This window comes from Carassius auratus, chromosome 32, assembly GCF_003368295.1.
Source record: "Carassius auratus strain Wakin chromosome 32, ASM336829v1, whole genome shotgun sequence".
NCBI classification, from domain to species: domain Eukaryota; kingdom Metazoa; phylum Chordata; class Actinopteri; order Cypriniformes; family Cyprinidae; genus Carassius; species Carassius auratus.
The window spans coordinates 23,295,159-23,315,081 of NC_039274.1; the positions used below are offsets into that span (position 1 = coordinate 23,295,159).

Consider the following 19,923-nt stretch of genomic DNA (forward strand, 5'->3'; position numbering starts at 1 on the left):
AAAAAATGATATTTCACATGCAAGCTAATGGTGTAGTTGTGGATTTGTGTGGTAAATGGGTACAAAAGTACTTTAAATCTCCCAAAACACATCATTAATGCATAGTTGAGGAGTTAACAAAAAAAATGATATATTATTTGTATTATTGAAAATGTATTTTTTTTTCTACAATTATGCTTTCAATTTTGGGGTCATATTGACCCCAAAGACCAGATTGGTAAACAGGAAATGAGGACCTTTTGAGGGTTAAAAATGAAAGGCAGTGTGTGTGATTAGAGTTGGAGCTAAACTGGAGGGTTGGAGCAGGGCTGATCATCCCTGGGGTAGACAATACTGAGCAATCTGTGTGAGAGTGCAACCTTTATAGTACTTCTAATTGGAAACATGTGGAGTCTGATAACATGTTCCTAGGCAGAGGGTTATGGGAAATGGAGTCTGGGGTTGAGTGGCATGAAAGGGAAAGGGATGACGTGTACTCTAGCGGACCTCATGGGCACCCCATCTGGTGATCAACAACTCTATGAATACAATAAAACTAGACCTAAATCTGTAGAATAACTTTCATCATCGTTTATAACATGCTAGTTAGCAAGTTCCGTGGTTAAAATAAACCGTATCATGAGATAGTTTTCGCCTGTGCTGTTAGTAGATTACACACACCTGATTGTGTTATTCATAATGTAAGTGTGCCGGCTGTCCCTTAGTGTGAGTGTCTGATGAATCACCATGTTATTACATATCATATAAACACTGATGAGATGGGAAGTGAGCTGAGATTGTCTACAGCTGAAAAAGACACCTAACAATGTAATGTAATCACATTTTTTTTTTTGTCTCAGTCGAATACAGGTTGATTCTCTTGAAACTCTGGCTTCAGTTCTTGGATGTTGCAGCCTCAGATCTCTGGATCTGTCTGACAGATTCTTCTGTTGAGCTGCTCTCTGCTGGACTGAGTAACCCTGGCTGTAAACTGGAGATACTCAGGTGTGTCTAAACATGAAAAGATGAAAATAGACTAGAATAATAACTGTTTTCATTAAAACTGTTTTACTTATCTTAAATATTTCACATATACAAGATTGACAAGATAGATCATGGAACGACACAAGGGAGAGACAACTCGTTTATCAAAGTGGATACACAGATATCAGTGAATGCTATTCTCAATATTATTGAAATGTTAATGGCAAATTGACTAATTGACATCTTATAACTAATACATAGAACATATTTAAAAATAGATAACAGTATTTAATCATTATAAGCTCCTTTTCCCTGAAGGATGACACACTGCAAAATCACAGAAGCAGGAGCTGCTTGTTTGGCAAGGGCTCTCTCTTCCAACCCATCACACATGCGGGAAATAAACTTGAGCATCAATCCTGTTAAAGGCCCAGGATTTGACCAGCTCAGATCCGTTTTGGAAGATCCAGCAACGCGATTAGAGAAATTAATGTGAGTCTAGCAAAATAATAGATCTGTGTGTTTTTTTTTTTCTTTTTTTTTTTCATAATATTAATGGACATGAGCTAACATGAACAGTTGCATTTTATTAACTAAGAGTAAAAAATAGTAATAAATAATGTAACACATTTATTGTTCATTAATATATGCTGATGCATTAACTAACTTTAATTAATGGGACTTATGAAGTGTTACCACATTTATTTATTTTATAAATTAATTTATCTTCGAATTTGACTCTTCAACATTTATCGACAGTGTGGACGGCCTAGAGGAGCAGCGTGACATGGAAACTCTTCAGCAATGTTAGTCAGCCGTTTTCTTCTTAAATTTGATATTATGAAATCATATGGTGCGTTCATAACACTTTATTTAAATTTTCAGACACGTGCAAGCTGACTTGGGATACAAACACCGCTTCTTCAAGTGTGCAGGTGTCAGAGGAAGATGAGGCTCTTGTGAAACGTCGCAGAAACCCAGAACCTGATTCGCATCATCCAGAAAGTTTCAAGAATCAAGACCAAATCATGAGTCGGGAAGGTCTGAGCAGCCGTCATTTCTTCCAGCTGGAGTGGTTTGGCAGGTGGGCCACTATTGGAATGGCTTATAAAGATATAAGCAGGAAGGGAAGTTCTACAGCCTGTAGCATTGGACTTAATAATAAATCCTGGGGCATTTTAGTGAGTAACCCCTCTTCTCTCTGTAATGCTCTTCATGGAGGAGTAGAAATCCATCTTCCCAACTGCTCACCCTGTAGAGTTGGAGTATATCTGGACTGGGCGGCAGGAACTCTGTCCTTTTACAACACCACACGTGACAAGGCTGAGCTCATCCACACCTTCCATGCTAAGTTCACCAAGCCTCTCTTTCTGCTGGTCAGTATTAGTGCTGGAGTGAAGATCTTACCGGACGTGCCTCCTCCTGTCTGTGTCCATGACCACGATCCTTGGGATGTGTTCAGGGGCTACAAGGAATGTAAGGGATGTAACGGATCAAAGGCTTGCTAGATAAACCAATGTGCTCTCCTTTTGTGAAATATCTCATGGTAGTGTTTTTATCCATGATCATTTGGATTTCAAGGACATATTAGGAAAGGATTCATTAAAGGGTTAGTTCATCGAAAAATCAAAATTATGTCATTAATGACTCACCCTCATGTCGTTCCAAACCCGTAAGATCTTCGTTTATCTTCTGAACACAGTTTAAGATATTTTAGATTTAGTCCGAGAGCTCTCAGTCCCTCCATTGAAACTGTGTGTACGGTATACTGTCCATGTCCAGAAAGGTAAGAAAATCATCATCAAAGTAGTCCATGTGATATCAGAGGGTCCGTTAGAATAATTTGAAAAATCGAAAATACATTTTGGTAAAAAAAATTGCTAAAAACTACAACTTTATTCATCATTGTCTTCTCTTCCGTGTCTGTTGTGAGAGAGTTCAAAACAAAGCAGTCTGGATATCCGGTTCACGAACGAATCATTCGATGTAACCGGATCTTTTTGAACCAGTTGAACCAACCGAATCGTTTTAAACGGTTCTCATCTCCAATGCGAATTAATCCACAAATTACTTCAGCTGTTAACTTTTTTAATGTGGCTGACACTCCCTCTGAGTTCAGACAAACCAATATCCCGGAGTAATTCATTTACTCAAACAGTACACTGACTGAACTGCTGTGAAGAGAGAACTGAAGATGAACACCGAGCCGAGCCAGATAACAAACGAACGATTGACTCGTTCACGAGTCAAGAACCGGTTGCATCGGTTTTCGGATCACCAGTAGTTCTTTCGGAAAGTTCAAATCAATAAACTGGTTGAAGAAAACGGTTCACCGGTTCTTTTGTGCTCGACATAATGGTGTTGACGCGCTGAACAACGTAACGTGCTCATAACATTAGCACAGAATCAGTTCAGAATCAATCACCAAAAGAATCAGTTCAGTTCAGACGCTCTGTGTGTCGGTCTGCTTCACGCTGATTCACACGTGCGCAGTATCATCGGCTCCTCGGTTCACGAATCGGACGCGTCCGACAGAAACGGTTCTTGACTCAAGAACGATTTGGTGAACTGGTTCAAGAAGATCCGGTTACATCGAATGATTCGTTTGCGAACCGGATATCACAAACTGCTGTGTTTTGAACTGTCTCTCAAAACAGACACGGAAGAGAAGACAATGCTAAATAAAGTCGTAGTTTTTGCTATTTTTGGACCAAAATGTATTTTCGATGCTTAAAAAAAAATCTAACGGACCCTCTGATGTCACATGGACTACTTTGATGATGTTTTTCTTACCTTTCTGGACATGGACAGTATACCGTACACACAGCTTCAATGGAGGGACTGAGTCTTAAACTGTGTTCAGAAGATGAACGGACGTCTTACGGGTTTGAAACAACACAAGGGTGAGTTATTAATGACATAATTTAGATTTTTCTGTGAAATAACCCTTTAAATGTACTTTGACAGAGAGAGAGAGCAGTTGATACACAAGAGTGAGACATTCTCTCATAAAAGCTGATCTTAAAAGAAAATGATCATTTTGCCATCATTACTCCCCCTTGTGTCGTTCCAGACCTGTATGACTGGCTTTCTTCTGTGGAACACAAAAGAAGAAATGGTCCAGAATACCAACCGTTTTGGTTCCCACTGACTTCCACTTTCTAGACAAAAAACACTTTGAAAAGTCAAAGGGAACCAGAACTGTTTTGTTCCCGACATTCTTCAAAATGTCGTCTTCTGTGTTTCACGGAAAAAAAGTAAGACATACAGGTTTAAAACGACGTGAGGATGAGTAAATGATGACCGAATGATCATTTTTGGGTGAACTATCGCTTTAAGATCAACATTATTCAAAACATCTTTTGCACATATAGTCAGTTAAACAGGTTTGCAATAACATGAGGAAATTATGACAGACTTTCATTTTCATTCATCAACTGTCTCTTTCAGTACAGTGAGGTGGTTTTTACCAAAGTGATCTAAAATGTATATTGTATTTTTTTACTGGATAGGTCACATTGATAACTCCAACTGACAACATATTTGCTGAATGAAATCCAATGCTACTTTCTAAATTTTTTTTTTGTATGTGAATGATTCTGAAAATATTATTTAATGCCTGATCCTGATTTCCACTACTTTGTAGATTGTAAGGTAAATTACACCATTTTGAATCCTTCATTTTGTCATTAAAACTGAAACTTTTGTCCCTTTGTTATTTCATTATTTTGACTTGAAGATTTAAGCACACCGACAGTGACTATATATAAATATATACAAAAAAAAAAAAAAAAGAGAGTTTCATTATTGTATAAGTATTATACATGAACTGCAGCTGCTGTATAGAAAACTGCTCAACTACAGTGAAGCCTGTTTAATTTAATTTCATGAATCCTCATTTCACTGAGGATGTGTTGCCTGTTCTTAAAGATGTGTCCTTCCACTTCTCCAGAGATAGTATTCATGCTTACGGTTGTTTCTCACTGAAGGAAGGTAATTGTAATAGATCACTGGGCTCATTACAGACACTAGTGTGACCTTGTGAAACAGCACAGATCCACTGCCAGCAGGGACACTAAACCTCAGTTACATGTGGTCAAGATGTCATCTAGGATACTTAAGAGATGAAGCTTGTTATTTTAAGTCCCTCCATTGAAACTGTGTGTACGGTCTACTGTCCATGTCCAGAAAGGTAAGAAAATCATCATCAAAGTAGTCCATGTGACATCAGAGGGTCAGTTAGAATATTTTGAAGCAACGAAAATACATTTTGGTCCAAAAATAGCAAAAACTACGACTTTATTCAGCATTGTCTTCTCTTCCGTGTCTGTTGTGAGAGAGTTCAAAACAAAGCAGTCTGGATATCCGGTTCGCGAACGAATCATTCAGTTCACCAAATCGAACTGAATCATTTTAAACGGTTCGCGTCTCCAATGCGCATTAATCCACAAATGACTTAAGCTGTTAACTTTTTTAATGTGTCTGACACTCCCTCTGAGTTCAAACAAACCAATATCCCGGAGTAATTCATCCACTCAAACAGTACACTGACTGAACTGATGTGAAGAGAGAACTGAAGATGAACACCGAGCCGAGCCAGATAACGAACAACAGACTGACTCAGCAACAGATCCTCAGCAGTGAATATGGGTCCAAAGAGCTGATAAAAACATCCCAATAATCCAGAAGTAATCCACACCACTCCAGCCCATCACTTAACATTTTATGAAGTGAAAAGCTCTGTGTTTGTAAGAAACAAATCCATCTTTAAGGTATTTTAACTCCAACCTCTTCTCTCGCTTCTAACAGTGAAACATCCATTCTCTCTAACGTCTAAAACCATTGTATTTGTTTGAAACTGTTTTGGACCGTTTTCGATGGTAAATAGTGATTGTGCATATTTCTCTCCAGATTCAGAATAGATGACGTGGTGTGGATTATCATCATGATGTTTTTATCAGCTGTTTGGACTGACGGCACCCGTTTCACTGCAGAAGATCCATTGGTGAGCAAGTGATGGAATGCTGCATTTCTCTAAATTTGTTCCCATGAAAAAAAAAAAAAAAAAAATCTACAAATTTTACGTTTTGGGTGGACCATTCCTTTTAAGTAAAAAAAAAAAAAAAAAAAAAAAAAAAAAAAAAAAAATATATATATATATATATATATATATATATATATATATATATATATATATATATATATATATATATATATATATATATATATATATATATTCATGCATTAGTTAATTATCTTTTCAGCATAAACTGTTTTAATAATTAATAATTTATTATTATTATTATTATTATTATAACAATATTTTGTTAAAATGTTCAATTTTGTTTTTGATTTATTCATTTACAGGAAACTTGTTCTAAATTGTAGCTCATAATGTGTCAACAGTACACATTTTACATTGATCTTCTTTTGATAGCCTACATGTGGTCATTATTTTAATGTATGTTTCGTGTATTTAAATTTAAATTGTATTTAAAATAATATACATATATATTACGTAGTAATTTTACTGTTGCAATTTAAATGACATGCAATGACACAACGTGTATAACAACATTTGAAATATTGCAATGTTATTTTTTTTAAGTTACATTAAAACAAATGCAGATCTAAAGCAGACACACACTGATGAAGTGAGTCAGTGACTCTGGAAAGATCCATCACTCGAGTTTTAATTTAAAGTTTAATTTACCTTACATCATTAAAACAGCGGCAGCTGGCCAATGTACTTTACAGCATCGGATCAAATATAAATACAAGCAAAAATAAAATAAAAATCACAGATACAATAAAAAATAAACTATTGGCAGGATATCGAAAGAAAAACAGTACAAGAACATAAATCAACTAAAAATCAATCATCATTGAAAGAGCAATGGAAAAATTGAGCTGGTGAAGGGTTATGTGGAGATAGAAGCTCAGATAGATAAGAGGGGTTCAGATGTTTAGGGGCTTAAAAATAAAAACTTGGGGTTTGAACTCTGAACCGGACAGAGAACAATCAGCACGAAGTGAGACCAGGTCTGTTATGATGAAGTCCTCGTTGATTGAAGTGACACATGAGTAATACCACAGGATTATAAGTATTTCTGATCAAAATACAATGAGCATTGTTAATCCAAATATAACAAAAACACAATAAGTGACGTTATTTACATGATGTAACAAATCCACAGATGATGTGATGATGACAAGCTCCAGACACAGACTCCGGGAGGAGAGGGCAGACTGTGCTTCAATCAGGACAAAACAGAGACTGAAGGAAACACTGCACACGTCCCTCAGTGATGACCATCGACCTAAACTGACTTTCAGACTGTTTGCTGGACACACAGATGAAGATTTCAGTCTGTATCAACCTTTTCACTTAAACATGGCATCGAATTTACACGAGACTTTTCCTCCGTGACTGCTGCTCGCGTTTGATTCGTTCTGACGGAGACACAATAAACATTTCCTCGTCGAGTCTTTTACTCTCCAAAGAAAGCCAAGAACCTCTGCTTGGTGTTCACTATATTTTTACTGCCTTAAACCACTTCACCAATCCAGTTTTGACCAAAATGTAAGAGAAGAAAACACAAGCGAGAGGCGCTTCTGGAGGCGCACAGTCGCAGAGCGATCAGGTTGAGTCTATAAGGTTCTCATGTCCTGTTTAAGAGCGCGAGCGGAGCGCGATAGTCTATCATTACTGAACAAAGCGTTCGGAAGACTACAAATCCAGTACTAGAGATGGCAGAAACCGCCCCAGCTGCAGCCGCCCCGCCGGCCAAAGCGCCTAAGAAGAAGTCCGCCGCTAAAGCCAAGAAAGCAGGTCCGGCCGTCGGTGATCTGATCGTTAAAGCCGTGTCCGCATCCAAGGAGAGGAGCGGCGTGTCTCTCGCTGCTCTGAAGAAAGCTCTCGCCGCCGGCGGCTACGACGTGGAGAAGAAAAACTCCCGCATCAAGCTCGCCATCAAGAGCCTGGTGACTAAAGGCATCCTGCTGCAGGTCAAAGGAACCGGCGCCTCGGGATCTTTCAAGATCAGCAAGAAGGAGACCGAGAACAAGAAGAAGCCGGCGAAGAAAGCGGCTCCTAAAGCCAAGAAGCCCGCGGCCAAGAAACCCGCTGCTGCCAAGAAGCCCAAGAGCGCAGCGGCAAAGAAGCCCGCCGCTAAGAAATCCCCCAAGAAGGCCAAGAAACCCGCTGCCGCCGCCAAGAAGGCCACGAAGAGCCCCAAGAAGGCGAAGAAGCCCGCGGCGCCCAAGAAAGCAGCCAAGAGCCCCAAAAAGACCAACGCCGCCAAACCCAAGACAGCGAAGCCTAAAGCTGCCAAGCCTAAAAAGGCAGCTCCCAAGAAGAAGTAAAAACCTGCTGTTTTATTCCCCAACGGCTCTTTTCAGAGCCACCCACAAACTCGAAAGAAAGAGCAAAACTATCTGTCTGCACTTTGTGGAAAGTGAATTATGAGAAGTGTATGTGAGGTTTCCTTGACTCACAAATCTTTACACCTCGACTGCATTTAGAAAAGCCAGATTTTTTTATGGTTATTATATTAAAAGCTTTAATGAATCATTGATCTTAACTTAGTTATGTTACAAAAGCATTTATTAGAGGTTTTTGCCTTGACATTTTTTTTAAATACTTTATAACACACTGACTGTCGTCGGTCATGTTGCTTCCAGAGCTGCCCACTAATTTTCAATAACTTTTTATATATGGTAATTTAGATCTGTTTGCAAAATAATATGCATAAAGTAATATTAAAATATAAATACAATATTTGAAAATTCGTTTATTGTTGAACAATAAACATTTTTGAAAGATTACAATTAAGGTATTTTTTTAATAGCTAGTTATCTAGTAGTTATACACCTTCCCAACAATTATGCTTTAAGTAGTGTATAAATAGTGTGCTACACTTCAAAATAAATCTGTCTATGTTACAAAATACAATCTACTATGTTAATATTAAATTTTTTTCCGTATTTATATATTAATTTTACCTTCATTTTAAATAACGCCCTGTGTTTTCGGGTTACAAGGAATAATAGCAGTTCACCGTTCATATTTGGTTTCCTCTTTTTGTGTAATTTGGCTGAGTGGATGTGTTATTTTATTGTCTGAATCACTTCTCAAAACGTGCTTAAAGTTGCAAAATAAGTTTTAAAAATTGCTAAATTTGTTGATAGCTGCTTTTGGGGAAAAAAACTTTCTAGGGTAGTCTGGAAAGTTGCTAAATTTAGCAACAAAATTGCTAAATTGGCAACACAACGCTGCACAATCCGCGCGCCGGCTGTGGAGGCGTGGCTTTGGCGTTTGGTGTTGGAGGGAAGTTCAGTGATTGGATTGAAATCTTACAGACTGTAAACCAATGAGCGACTCGCACTCTCTTTTAAATACAGCAGAGCGGGGCTCATGTAGACATTGTTTCTACATTTTTGCTGTGGAGAATCATATTTTCGAAAATGAGCGGAAGAGGCAAAACCGGCGGTAAGGCGAGAGCGAAGGCCAAGACTCGCTCCTCCAGAGCAGGGCTGCAGTTCCCCGTCGGTCGTGTTCACAGACTTCTCCGTAAAGGCAACTACGCCGAGCGCGTCGGTGCCGGAGCTCCCGTCTATCTGGCGGCTGTGCTCGAGTATCTGACCGCTGAGATCCTGGAGTTGGCTGGAAACGCCGCGAGAGACAACAAGAAGACCCGTATCATTCCCCGTCACCTGCAGCTGGCGGTGCGCAATGACGAGGAGCTCAACAAACTCCTGGGTCGAGTGACCATCGCTCAGGGCGGCGTGCTGCCCAACATCCAGGCCGTGCTGCTGCCCAAGAAGACCGAGAAACCCGCCAAAGCCAAGTAAACCGAGTCCGCTCTGTTTCTGAAACAAAGGCTCTTTTAAGAGCCACCCATTTTATCTGACGGAGAGAGCTTTTTTCTTTAACCAGTAGTGTCATGTTCTTGCTTAATAGGTTACATTATCATATACACATTAAATATGTATATAGAATAAATATAAGTAAACATAAACCACAGCGAACTGTGGAGTAATATGTTATTCTTTGGAGGGTGTCACAAAGCCTCTTTTAAGAGTCACCCATTTCAAGTTTATTTAATCCGTAGAGTCACGTCGTTTAATAACACACATCATTAAATGTCAAATGTTCATGAATAACTACATTGAAATAAAAATAAAAAGTAGGCGCTAGCTGTGGCACATTGCATTTGTAAAATATATTTTCTTTGGATGGTGTCTTTTTTTGGTTGTGATTGTATACAAATAGTAAGGAAATTCAGCAAATACAACGTAAATACGAAGTCTAAGTAAAGTGTGCTTGTGATGCTGAAGTAGCAAACCAGAACTATGCATTTTGAGCGGGAAACAAAAGGTTGTTTGAAAACAGGAGGTGTACATTCATTGGCTAGCGCAGATGTCACACATCAGCCAATCACAGACCTCAGCACCTTTATGACGCCAGAAGCTGTGGCTGTACAGGGCTTTAAAAGCAAGCGCGTAACATAGAGCAGTATTTCTACTTACTCGGAAGGAGAAGTACATTTTAGCGATGGCAAGAACCAAGCAGACCGCTCGTAAATCCACCGGTGGTAAAGCCCCGAGGAAGCAGCTCGCTACTAAAGCCGCCCGGAAGAGCGCCCCAGCCACCGGCGGCGTCAAGAAGCCCCACCGTTACAGGCCCGGGACCGTGGCTCTCCGAGAGATCCGCCGCTATCAGAAGTCCACCGAGTTGCTGATCCGCAAACTGCCTTTCCAGCGTCTGGTGCGAGAGATCGCTCAGGATTTCAAGACGGACCTGCGCTTCCAGAGCTCCGCTGTCATGGCTCTGCAGGAGTCCAGCGAGGCTTACCTGGTCGGTCTGTTCGAGGACACCAATCTGTGCGCCATCCACGCCAAGAGAGTCACCATCATGCCCAAAGACATCCAGCTGGCCCGCCGCATCCGCGGAGAGCGCGCTTAAACCCGCCGCTGCGTCAGCCGCGTCACACCCCAAAGGCTCTTTTAAGAGCCACCTACATCACTCTGAATGAGACCGTTTCCACTGGAATGATTGATGTAACACATGGGGAGTAACTCTTAAAATTTGAAAAGAATAAGACAAATCTTCCTTGACTTACATGTTAAGTGTTTTAATAGTTCTACAAAAATCACAAGGATGAAATCTAGAAAATGGGTTAATTCTTATTGTGTAATGTGGCAGTTCTCTAATCTCTACACAAATTACAAGAAGGAAATACCTTTTAAATGCTTGTGATGTTTAATGTAATGGTAGAGATAACCTTGTTTTAACAGTTAATTATGGGGTGAACTGAGCAGTACTGATTTGTCTTGTGTAACCTAGTTTACTTCAAGACACATTCCTGCAGCTCTAGACAATAGTGATGGGAAGTTCGATTCTTTTCCGCGAACCGGTTCTTTCGGACGGTTCGATTCAATAAACCGGTTGAAAAAACCGGTTCATCGGTTCTTTCACGCTCGACGTAATGACGTCATTGGCGATGATGTAATGGCGTCACGTCTATCAAACATTCAAATATATAAAGTCAGTAATCATAACTTTAGTCAGTTAAAACCTCATAATCATGAAAAGTTTACATTTGAGTTTTGCAACAACACCTAAATACAGTAACAGCAATAATGTGCATATGAGGATTTAAGTCTTGAAGATATAAAGTAAATAAATTAGGTGTCATCAGCGCAGAAACCATGATCCACTTACTAAACATAATCCATTGCGATGTATTTGTTATTAAATTAACTTACGTTTCGCCAGATTGCTCTTCATCCAAGCCCTCGAAATACCCGCGCTCATAACATTACTAGTACAGAATCAGAATCAATCACCAAAAGAATCCCTTCGGTTCAGATATGCTGTGAGTCAGTTGGCTTCACGCTGAATCGCGCATGCGCAGTATCATCAGTTCATCGGTTCTCAATTCGGACGCGTCCGACAGAAACGATTCTCGGTTGAGTGTACTGATGATCCGAAAACCGATGCAACCGGTTCTTGACTCGAGAACGAGAATCGCTCTAACCAGCACGTGCTGCAGTTCAGTGTCATCAGCTGCTCTACTCGTGTTCATGTTCTGTTTACTACAAACTCAATTTGTGAATGTCATCATTAACTATAAATACAGTACAGATATCTCATAAATCATCCCTTATTCCTATTAAACATAAGAGTCTTTAGAGTCTTAATTATTGTCCAACTTCCCTGAAAACCCATTTGGCCTATACATTATATACAATATACAGATTGGAAACATTAATCTAAAAAAATAATAATAAAAAAATCATAATAAAATATAGTTATTTTATCACACTTTCCAATGTTTAACAAAATACTTACAAAATTACACGCATGCGCAGTATCATCAGTTCATCGGTTCTCAATTCGGACGCGTCCGACAGAAACGATTCTCGGTTGAGTGTACTGGTGATCCGAAAACCGAAGCAACCGGTTCTTGACTCGAGAACGAGAATCAGCTCATCGGTTCTCAAATCGGACGCGTCCGACAGAAACGATTCTCGGTTGAGTGTACTGGTGATCCGAAAACCGAAGCAACCGGTTCTTGACTCGAGAACGAGAACTGCTCCAGCAGTGGGCGTGTTTGTTCATTATCTGGCTCGGCTCGGTGTTCATCTTCAGTTCGGTCTTCACAGCATTTCATTCAGTGTACTGTTTGAGTAAATGGATTACCCCGGGATATTGGTTTATTCTGACTCAGAGGGAGTGACAGTTACGTTAAAAAAGTTAACAGCTTAAGTAATTTGTGGATTTATGCTTATTGGAGACGTGAACCGTTTCAAACGATTCAGTTCGATTTGGTGAACTGGTTCAACCGGTTCACTAAGAAGAACCGGTTAAATTGAACGATTCGTTCACGAATCGGCCATCACTACTAGACAACCATGATATGAAAGTCAGAGCATGTATTGACCTCTACAAGTAAGATCATTAGGAAGATGAAAACTTGATAATTGATGGGTACAGTAACTGATCCTGTGAATTTACTTTAAAAAATACTCTGAATTGCTGTGGTTGTGTTACCCTCAACTTTGAATATATATATATATATATATATATATTTTATTTTTTTTTATTTATTTTTTTTCCTCCACTAATTCCATTCAAAAAGTGAAACTCGTATATTGTAGTCATTCATTGCACACAGACTGATATATTTCAAATATTGATTTATTTTAATTTGATGATTATAACTTACATCTAAGGAAAATCTAAAAATCAGTATCTCAGAACGTTAGACCATTGTGAAAAGGTTCAATATTGAAGACACCTGGTGCCACACTCTAATCAGATAATTAAATCAAAACACCTGCAAAGCCTTTAAATTGTCTCTTAGTCTTGTTCTGTAGAGCCCCTTTCACACTGCCATTCCGGGAAAATACAGGGGTAAAGTGTTCCTGCAATTGTTCCCGGGTCGCTAGATTTTGCACGATCACCCTGCCAGTGATGACCCGGGATATATGTGCATGCTTTCACACAACCCTTGAAGATCCCGTAACTACACGTGACATCAGCGCGAGTCATTACGAGTCGAAAACGCTAGGCCCGTTATACTTTCACTGAAGCAAGTAAATGATCTCTGCGTCAGCGCGGAAACTGGGGAACTAACTGATCTCTGCTTCATTACAGTTTGCAGATATGTTTTCGTCGCGAACGTTTATCATACTTCAAAACAGCCGGTAAAAGAGTCGCACGATAACGCGCGTCATCACTTCGACATGGAATTAGATCTGGCTTTTGTTCAAACAGCGCTCATCCCAGATTGAAGCCCGCAAAGTTACTAGGTCCCCGACCAGGGTTCAATGCGGTAATCAATCCCGGGATGTGGTTGCTTTCACACAGACGGCAACCCAGCAATGTTCTGGAAATATTGCGGGTCCAACGTGCAGTGAAAGGGGCTTAGGCTACACAATCATGGGGAAGACTGCTGACGTGACAGTTGTCCAAAAGATGACCATTGACACCTTGCAGAAGGAGGGCAAGACACAAAAGGTCATTGCAAAAGAGGCTGACTGTTCACAGAGTTCTGTGTCCAAGCACATTAATAGAGAGGTGAATGGAAATAAAAGATGTGGTAGAAAAAAAGTATAAAAGCAATAGGGATAACCGCACCCTGGAGAAGATTGTGAAACAAAACACATTCAAAAATGTGGCGGAGATTCACAAAGAGTGGACTGCAGCTGGAGCCAGTGCTTCAAGAACCACTACACACAGACGTCTGCAAGACATGGGTTTCAGCTTCACACTCCTTGTGTCAAGACACTCTTGAACAACAGACAGCGTCAGAAGAGTCTCGCTTCAGAAAGGACTGGACTGCTGCTGAGTGGTGCACAGTTATGTTTTAAGATGAATGTAAATTTTGCATTTCCTTTGGAGATTAGGGTCCCAGAAACTGGAGGAAAGAGAGGCACACAATCCATGTTGCTTGAGGTCCAGTGTAAAGTTTCCACAGTCAGTGATGGTTTGGGGTGCCATGTCATCTGCTGGTGTTGGTCCACTGTGTTTTCTGAGGACAAAGGTCAACACAGCTGTATACCAGGAAGTTTTAGAGCACTTCATTTCATTTTCCTACAGGACTTGGCACCTGCACACACTGCCAAAGCTACTAGTACCTGGTTTAAGGACCATGCTATCCCTGTTCTTAAATGGCCAGCAAACTCGCCTGACCTTAACCCCTCATAAAATCTATGGGTTATTGTGAAGAGGAAGACACAATATACCAGACCCAAAAATGCAGAAGAGCTGAAGGCCACTATCAGACCTGGGCTCTCATAACACCTGAGCAGTGCCACAGACTGATCCACTCCACGCCACGCCGCATTGCTGCAGTCATTCAGGCAAAAGGAGTCTCTACTACCTATTGAGTTATTTTATATGCTATACAGTGCTATTTTAAGGCCATTGACCTTCAGGACTTGAGTGTAAATGCCCACTATTATGGTGGCCTGGCATCTGTCTAAGATCTTTGTATAATAAATTATGATTATGACCCCTTTGATCATGCTTGTGATACTCTTTTAAAAACTATAGAATTCTTTAAAAAAGATGTAGTCCGTGCAATTAATGGTGAAGGAGAGAGGGCTCTGAGAGGATAGGAGTTAGAGTTCAGTCTGGCATTATTACTTAGAGATTTACTTATGTTACAGCTTCAGATTTCCTGGCTCTGGAGATTGTTTTACTCTTGGTTCTTGGCTCATTTTGGTGCAGGTAGGACTAATTTAGTGACTTCTTTATTAATTGGAGACACACTCTTGACTGTTTCACTGAATCAGTTTCATGGAAATTAAAACTAAACCAAATTTACACCTCAACCTGTAGTAAATAGGGTTATTTTAGTTATCTAAAACTGAAACCATTAAAAAATGCTTTACTGTTACCAGAAATGTGTAATGGATGAATATCAACTTTTTTGATGATATTTTAATTATATGATCAGCACCTGTATATTTGATCGGGATGCAATCCTAAAAAAAATTTTTTAGGGGTAGGAAAAGTACTTGCCCAAACTATATTACAATATGAAAGACACAGATAAATTAAACTATAGTAAAGTGTAAGAAGACACTAGTAACAAGATGCCTAACTCTCCTCATTCTGTAGATTTATGTATTTTCCTGCTCACATAATCAACTTGTTCCCTCCAACTCAGTCTCATCAACAAAACCTCCCAAGAATTTAGTTGTTGACACCTAAGTCACATTAGTAGACTCAATAGTAACTTTTGATAAATCCTTAGGTTATAATTTTATACCACTACGAATTACAAATAAATAAAATGTAACCTAATTTGTTTAATTTACACCAGTTAGCATAAACAATTACACCAACATGTGCATTCTTAATCAAATTAAAAGTGAGAGAGAACAATGTTTGTGTTGTTAGCAAACATTACTGGAGTAAAAATAATTAAAAAAATTCAACAAGTCATTTACATAAATACGAAATAGCAATGGTCCAAGCATGTAGCCCTGAGCAACCCCACAGCATAGACTTGCTTTGCTGGAGTAACAACAAATATTTAAAATGCAATTATTCAACCATTTATATGTAGAATTGTGAAAACCTTATTTGTGCAACTTTCCAATAAAATGTAATGATTGACTGTATCAAAAGCTTTTTGCAGGTCTAAAAAATGCAAGTAAATTCTTGATTCTTGAAGTCCAAGAGTAACCTTGTCAAGCAAGTGAAGCAAAGCCATATAAGTACTTGTTTATTTTTGTTTATATTTGTAGTCATGGTTTGGTCGACAAGACCCGTTTGGCCCAAAGGTCTCCTGAAGCCAAAACCTCACAACATACAAATAGTTTTAACATGATGCAGATAATCTTATAAATGCTTTAAAACATGGTTTTTGGTATGAAACACAGGGCAGACATCGTCAGTTCAGGTTTAGATTAAAACTCATTGTTTCCTGCTCTAACTAGCGAACAGGGGAGCGTCATGTGACTCGCGCTGGTTTCAGTCAGGTCCTGTAAGCAGATGTAAAGTACCTCCCAGCAGCACTTCTCTCTTATTCGTTTTCATCGCTCGATTGAAACTAGGAATCTTAATCATGTCTGGAAGAGGCAAAGGCGGTAAAGGACTCGGAAAAGGAGGCGCTAAGCGTCACCGTAAAGTGCTTCGCGATAACATCCAGGGAATCACCAAACCCGCCATTCGTCGTCTAGCTCGCCGCGGCGGAGTCAAGCGCATCTCCGGTCTGATCTACGAGGAGACCCGCGGTGTGCTGAAGGTGTTCCTGGAGAACGTGATCCGCGACGCCGTCACCTACACCGAGCACGCCAAGAGAAAGACCGTCACCGCCATGGACGTTGTGTACGCGCTCAAACGACAGGGACGCACCTTGTACGGCTTCGGAGGATAAAAGACGACAACCACAAACCCAACGGCTCTTTTAAGAGCCACACACACTCTCACTTAAAGAGACGAAGTTCAATTTGTGTTGATGTAGTTCATAAGTTTAAGTTAATATATATAAAAAAAAAAAAAAAAAAAACAATTAAAATGGAAAAAGAAAATGGTTATGCTATTAACCCACTTTTTTGGTGTTCCCTTGAAAAGTCTAGAGTAACATAACTGTTTTGAACGAAATGGTTATTAAATGTTGAGCTTGTGGTATTCTGAGTTTATGGGTATTTAGTTGATTTTTAAGCACAAGCTTTTACTCCTAAAATCAGAGCTCGTATAATTGTTATTAAAAACCCAATGGGTGTTTATTTTTGTCGTTTAAGACGTTTCCGTTCGTTTAGCATTGTTTTCTTTATTTGAATAGAGTTGTCTCCAAGTCGAAAGAAAACATTTAAGTGCAAAGGTTGTCAAACCCAAAAGTGAAATTGGCAGAACAGAGGAACATAGTGTCCTATCTTAAAAATGTTATTCTCTCGATGGATTTTATGTTTTATGAATTAAAGTTTGATATTGATACTGTGTAATATTTGAGACGCATTACACTGTACAGAATACAAATAAAAAGAGCGGGAATTGAAACACAGGAAATCGAGTCGGTGTGGTGGTAAAACAAGGAGACGTGGGCGGAGTTATAATCTAGCCGCATGTGATTGGCTCAGGTTCCAGCCATTATTCTTCGAATTGTCCAATTAAACACGAGTTTTTGGGTTTGACCAAAGAAAATAGGCCATCAGAAACGTCCCTGTCTCTCTGGCAATTAGCATAGACCAGTCAATAAATACCTCTGTCCCGCTCTCTCTCGTCATTGTCTCGTGAGGTTTTGATCTCCAGCAGCATCATGCCTGAACCAGCGAAGTCCGCGCCGAAGAAAGGCTCCAAGAAGGCCGTCACTAAGACCGCCGCGAAAGGAGGAAAGAAGCGCAGAAAGTCCAGGAAGGAGAGCTACGCCATCTACGTGTACAAAGTGCTGAAGCAGGTTCATCCTGACACCGGGATCTCTTCGAAGGCGATGGGCATCATGAACTCTTTCGTCAACGACATCTTCGAGCGCATCGCCGGTGAGTCGTCTCGTCTCGCTCACTACAACAAGCGCTCCACCATCACTTCCCGAGAAATCCAGACCGCCGTGCGTCTGCTGCTGCCCGGGGAGCTGGCCAAACACGCCGTGTCCGAGGGCACCAAGGCCGTCACCAAGTACACCAGCTCCAAGTAGAGCTCCGCTGCAGCTCCACACACAAAGGCTCTTTTAAGAGCCACACAATTTATCACTAAAAGATGATATCTAAAGCAATGTAGCTTAAAATTAGTTTTTATGGGTTGACTAGATGCATTTTGGTTTGGACCTCTTCTTTATATTATTGAACTTTGATTTCTTACTAGAAATGGTAAGGGTTATAAAAAAAAAAAAGTGCAGGATATTTTAAACGATCTAGCTAACCAATGGTCTTTCTGAAAGAAATAGTCTAATTTTCTTCATAAACTTTGATTCTATTAACTTTTTACCTTTGTTGAACTTTATTATGAGTCACGGCGCTAATTTCAACCATAATATACATTTCAAATCTATGAATTTGAATGTACATATGAATATTTTCACAGGGGAACACTTTCCTTAAGACAGCTTTGTTTTTGAAAACCTCATGACAAAACATTTATACATGTGTATGATGCTGCAGATACATGAACATGTAAGGGAAGTCGTGGCCCAATGGTTAGAGAGTCAGACTAGCAATCGAAAGGTTGTGAGTTCTAGTCCCGGGCCTGCAGGAATTGTGGGTGGGGGGAGTGCATGTACAGTTCTCTCTCCACCTTCAATACCATGACTTAGGTGCCCTTGATCAAGACACTGAACCCGGGCGCCGCAGCTTAAATGGCTGCCCACTGCTCCGGGTGTGTGTTCACTGCTTTGTGTGTGTGCACTTCGGATGGGTTAAATGCAGAGCACAAACTCTGAGTATGGGTCACCATACTGAGGATATCTGGACGGGGTTTGTCCCGTATTTTTCAAAGATAAACAATTGCTGTATGAGTGCAGATCATTATTAGTTAATGTTAATTAATGTAGTTAACTAATTTACCTTATTTTAAAGTGTTAGTGATTTGTTTTGTTTAATACGGTTAAGGTGTACAGTCAGACACATAAGCATTATTTTAATAAGAGACAAGATAGATATATTTAATAATAAAATATAGTGCCTAAGTGAAGCAAATAAACAACTTAACTAATTTTAATGATTGCATTATTCAAAAGACTACTGTAGAATTAACAATATACTATATAAAATAGATTAACTTACCAATAATAATATTAAAAAAAAATTGTGTTTTACATGAATTTAGAAATATTTGTAGGTCGGTTATTTATTCTGTGGTTTCACTGTTAAGATGGTGTTACTGTCTGCAAACAATGATAAATATTTTATCCAAAATCATTGTTCACGCCACCTTACACAATTACTAAGGTTCATTAGTGTGATGTATGCTGTTACTTGCCACTAGGTGGAGACCTGTACATGTATCTTTGTTATGACAAGTCAAGCAGAACAAGAACGACATTGACAGTGAACAACTCCTGGTGTGTCTTCTCTTTATTATATTTTGTTTTCCTATATTTTGTTTTGTTAAGCCTAAACAGATAGCTAGGAGTTTTACATGGTTTTACATTACATGGTGTCAGAAGTTCACAATGGATCACAATGGATCAGCTAAAACCTCCAAAGAAACTGAGTTTTGAAGGAAATGCCACAGAAAACTGGTGAACCTGGTTATAGGAGTTTGAGTTGTATCTCATTGCAAGTGGAACATCTGAGAAATCAGGCAAGATAAAATGTGCTACTTTTCTCCATGTTGCCGGTGATGAAGCGATAAAGGTATTTAATACCATGGTTTTTGAAGAGGAGGAAGTGAATGATTATGAAGCACTGAAAGAACAATTCAGGCATTACTGTGAACCAAGAAAAAACTTAACATATCTGAGACACAAGTTTTTCACTCGAGCTCAGAGACCAACTGAATTG

At 39.5% G+C, this 19,923-nt stretch overlaps 6 protein-coding genes across 6 annotated transcripts in view; all 6 read left to right on the forward strand.

Annotated features, from left to right (window-relative positions):
* Nucleotides 1–2,629, forward strand: part of LOC113051868 (NACHT, LRR and PYD domains-containing protein 12-like) — an 11,349-nt gene extending 8,720 nt beyond the window's left edge. The window contains exons 9-12 of the mRNA XM_026216025.1: nucleotides 840–984; nucleotides 1,282–1,455; nucleotides 1,723–1,769; nucleotides 1,849–2,629. Of these exons, the coding sequence (XP_026071810.1) occupies nucleotides 840–933 (94 nt within the window). The 3' untranslated portion in view covers nucleotides 934–984; nucleotides 1,282–1,455; nucleotides 1,723–1,769; nucleotides 1,849–2,629. The remainder of the gene's footprint in view (nucleotides 1–839; nucleotides 985–1,281; nucleotides 1,456–1,722; nucleotides 1,770–1,848) is intronic.
* Nucleotides 2,630–7,558: 4,929 nt separating this feature from the next.
* LOC113051880 (histone H1-like) lies at nucleotides 7,559–8,781 on the forward strand. Its single transcript, XM_026216046.1, has one exon. It carries the CDS (start codon nucleotides 7,714–7,716, stop codon nucleotides 8,326–8,328), a length of 615 nt encoding a protein of 204 aa, XP_026071831.1. The 5' UTR covers nucleotides 7,559–7,713; the 3' UTR covers nucleotides 8,329–8,781.
* Nucleotides 8,782–9,329: 548 nt separating this feature from the next.
* Nucleotides 9,330–10,118, forward strand: LOC113051890 (histone H2A-like). Its single transcript, XM_026216055.1, has one exon. It carries the CDS (start codon nucleotides 9,430–9,432, stop codon nucleotides 9,814–9,816), a length of 387 nt encoding a protein of 128 aa, XP_026071840.1. The 5' UTR covers nucleotides 9,330–9,429; the 3' UTR covers nucleotides 9,817–10,118.
* Nucleotides 10,119–10,243: 125 nt separating this feature from the next.
* Nucleotides 10,244–11,347, forward strand: LOC113051887 (histone H3-like). The gene has a single exon (XM_026216053.1). The coding sequence runs from the start codon at nucleotides 10,520–10,522 to the stop codon at nucleotides 10,928–10,930; it is 411 nt and encodes a 136-aa protein (XP_026071838.1). The 5' UTR covers nucleotides 10,244–10,519; the 3' UTR covers nucleotides 10,931–11,347.
* A 4,995-nt stretch (nucleotides 11,348–16,342) lies between these two features.
* On the forward strand, nucleotides 16,343–16,904 carry LOC113052404 (histone H4-like). The gene is made up of 2 exons (XM_026216850.1): nucleotides 16,343–16,352; nucleotides 16,423–16,904. Exons 1-2 carry the CDS (start codon nucleotides 16,343–16,345, stop codon nucleotides 16,860–16,862), a joined length of 450 nt encoding a protein of 149 aa, XP_026072635.1. The 3' UTR covers nucleotides 16,863–16,904.
* A 790-nt stretch (nucleotides 16,905–17,694) lies between these two features.
* LOC113051893 (histone H2B) lies at nucleotides 17,695–18,165 on the forward strand. The gene has a single exon (XM_026216059.1). It carries the CDS (start codon nucleotides 17,745–17,747, stop codon nucleotides 18,117–18,119), a length of 375 nt encoding a protein of 124 aa, XP_026071844.1. The 5' UTR covers nucleotides 17,695–17,744; the 3' UTR covers nucleotides 18,120–18,165.
* The last annotated feature ends 1,758 nt before the right edge of the window (nucleotides 18,166–19,923 follow it).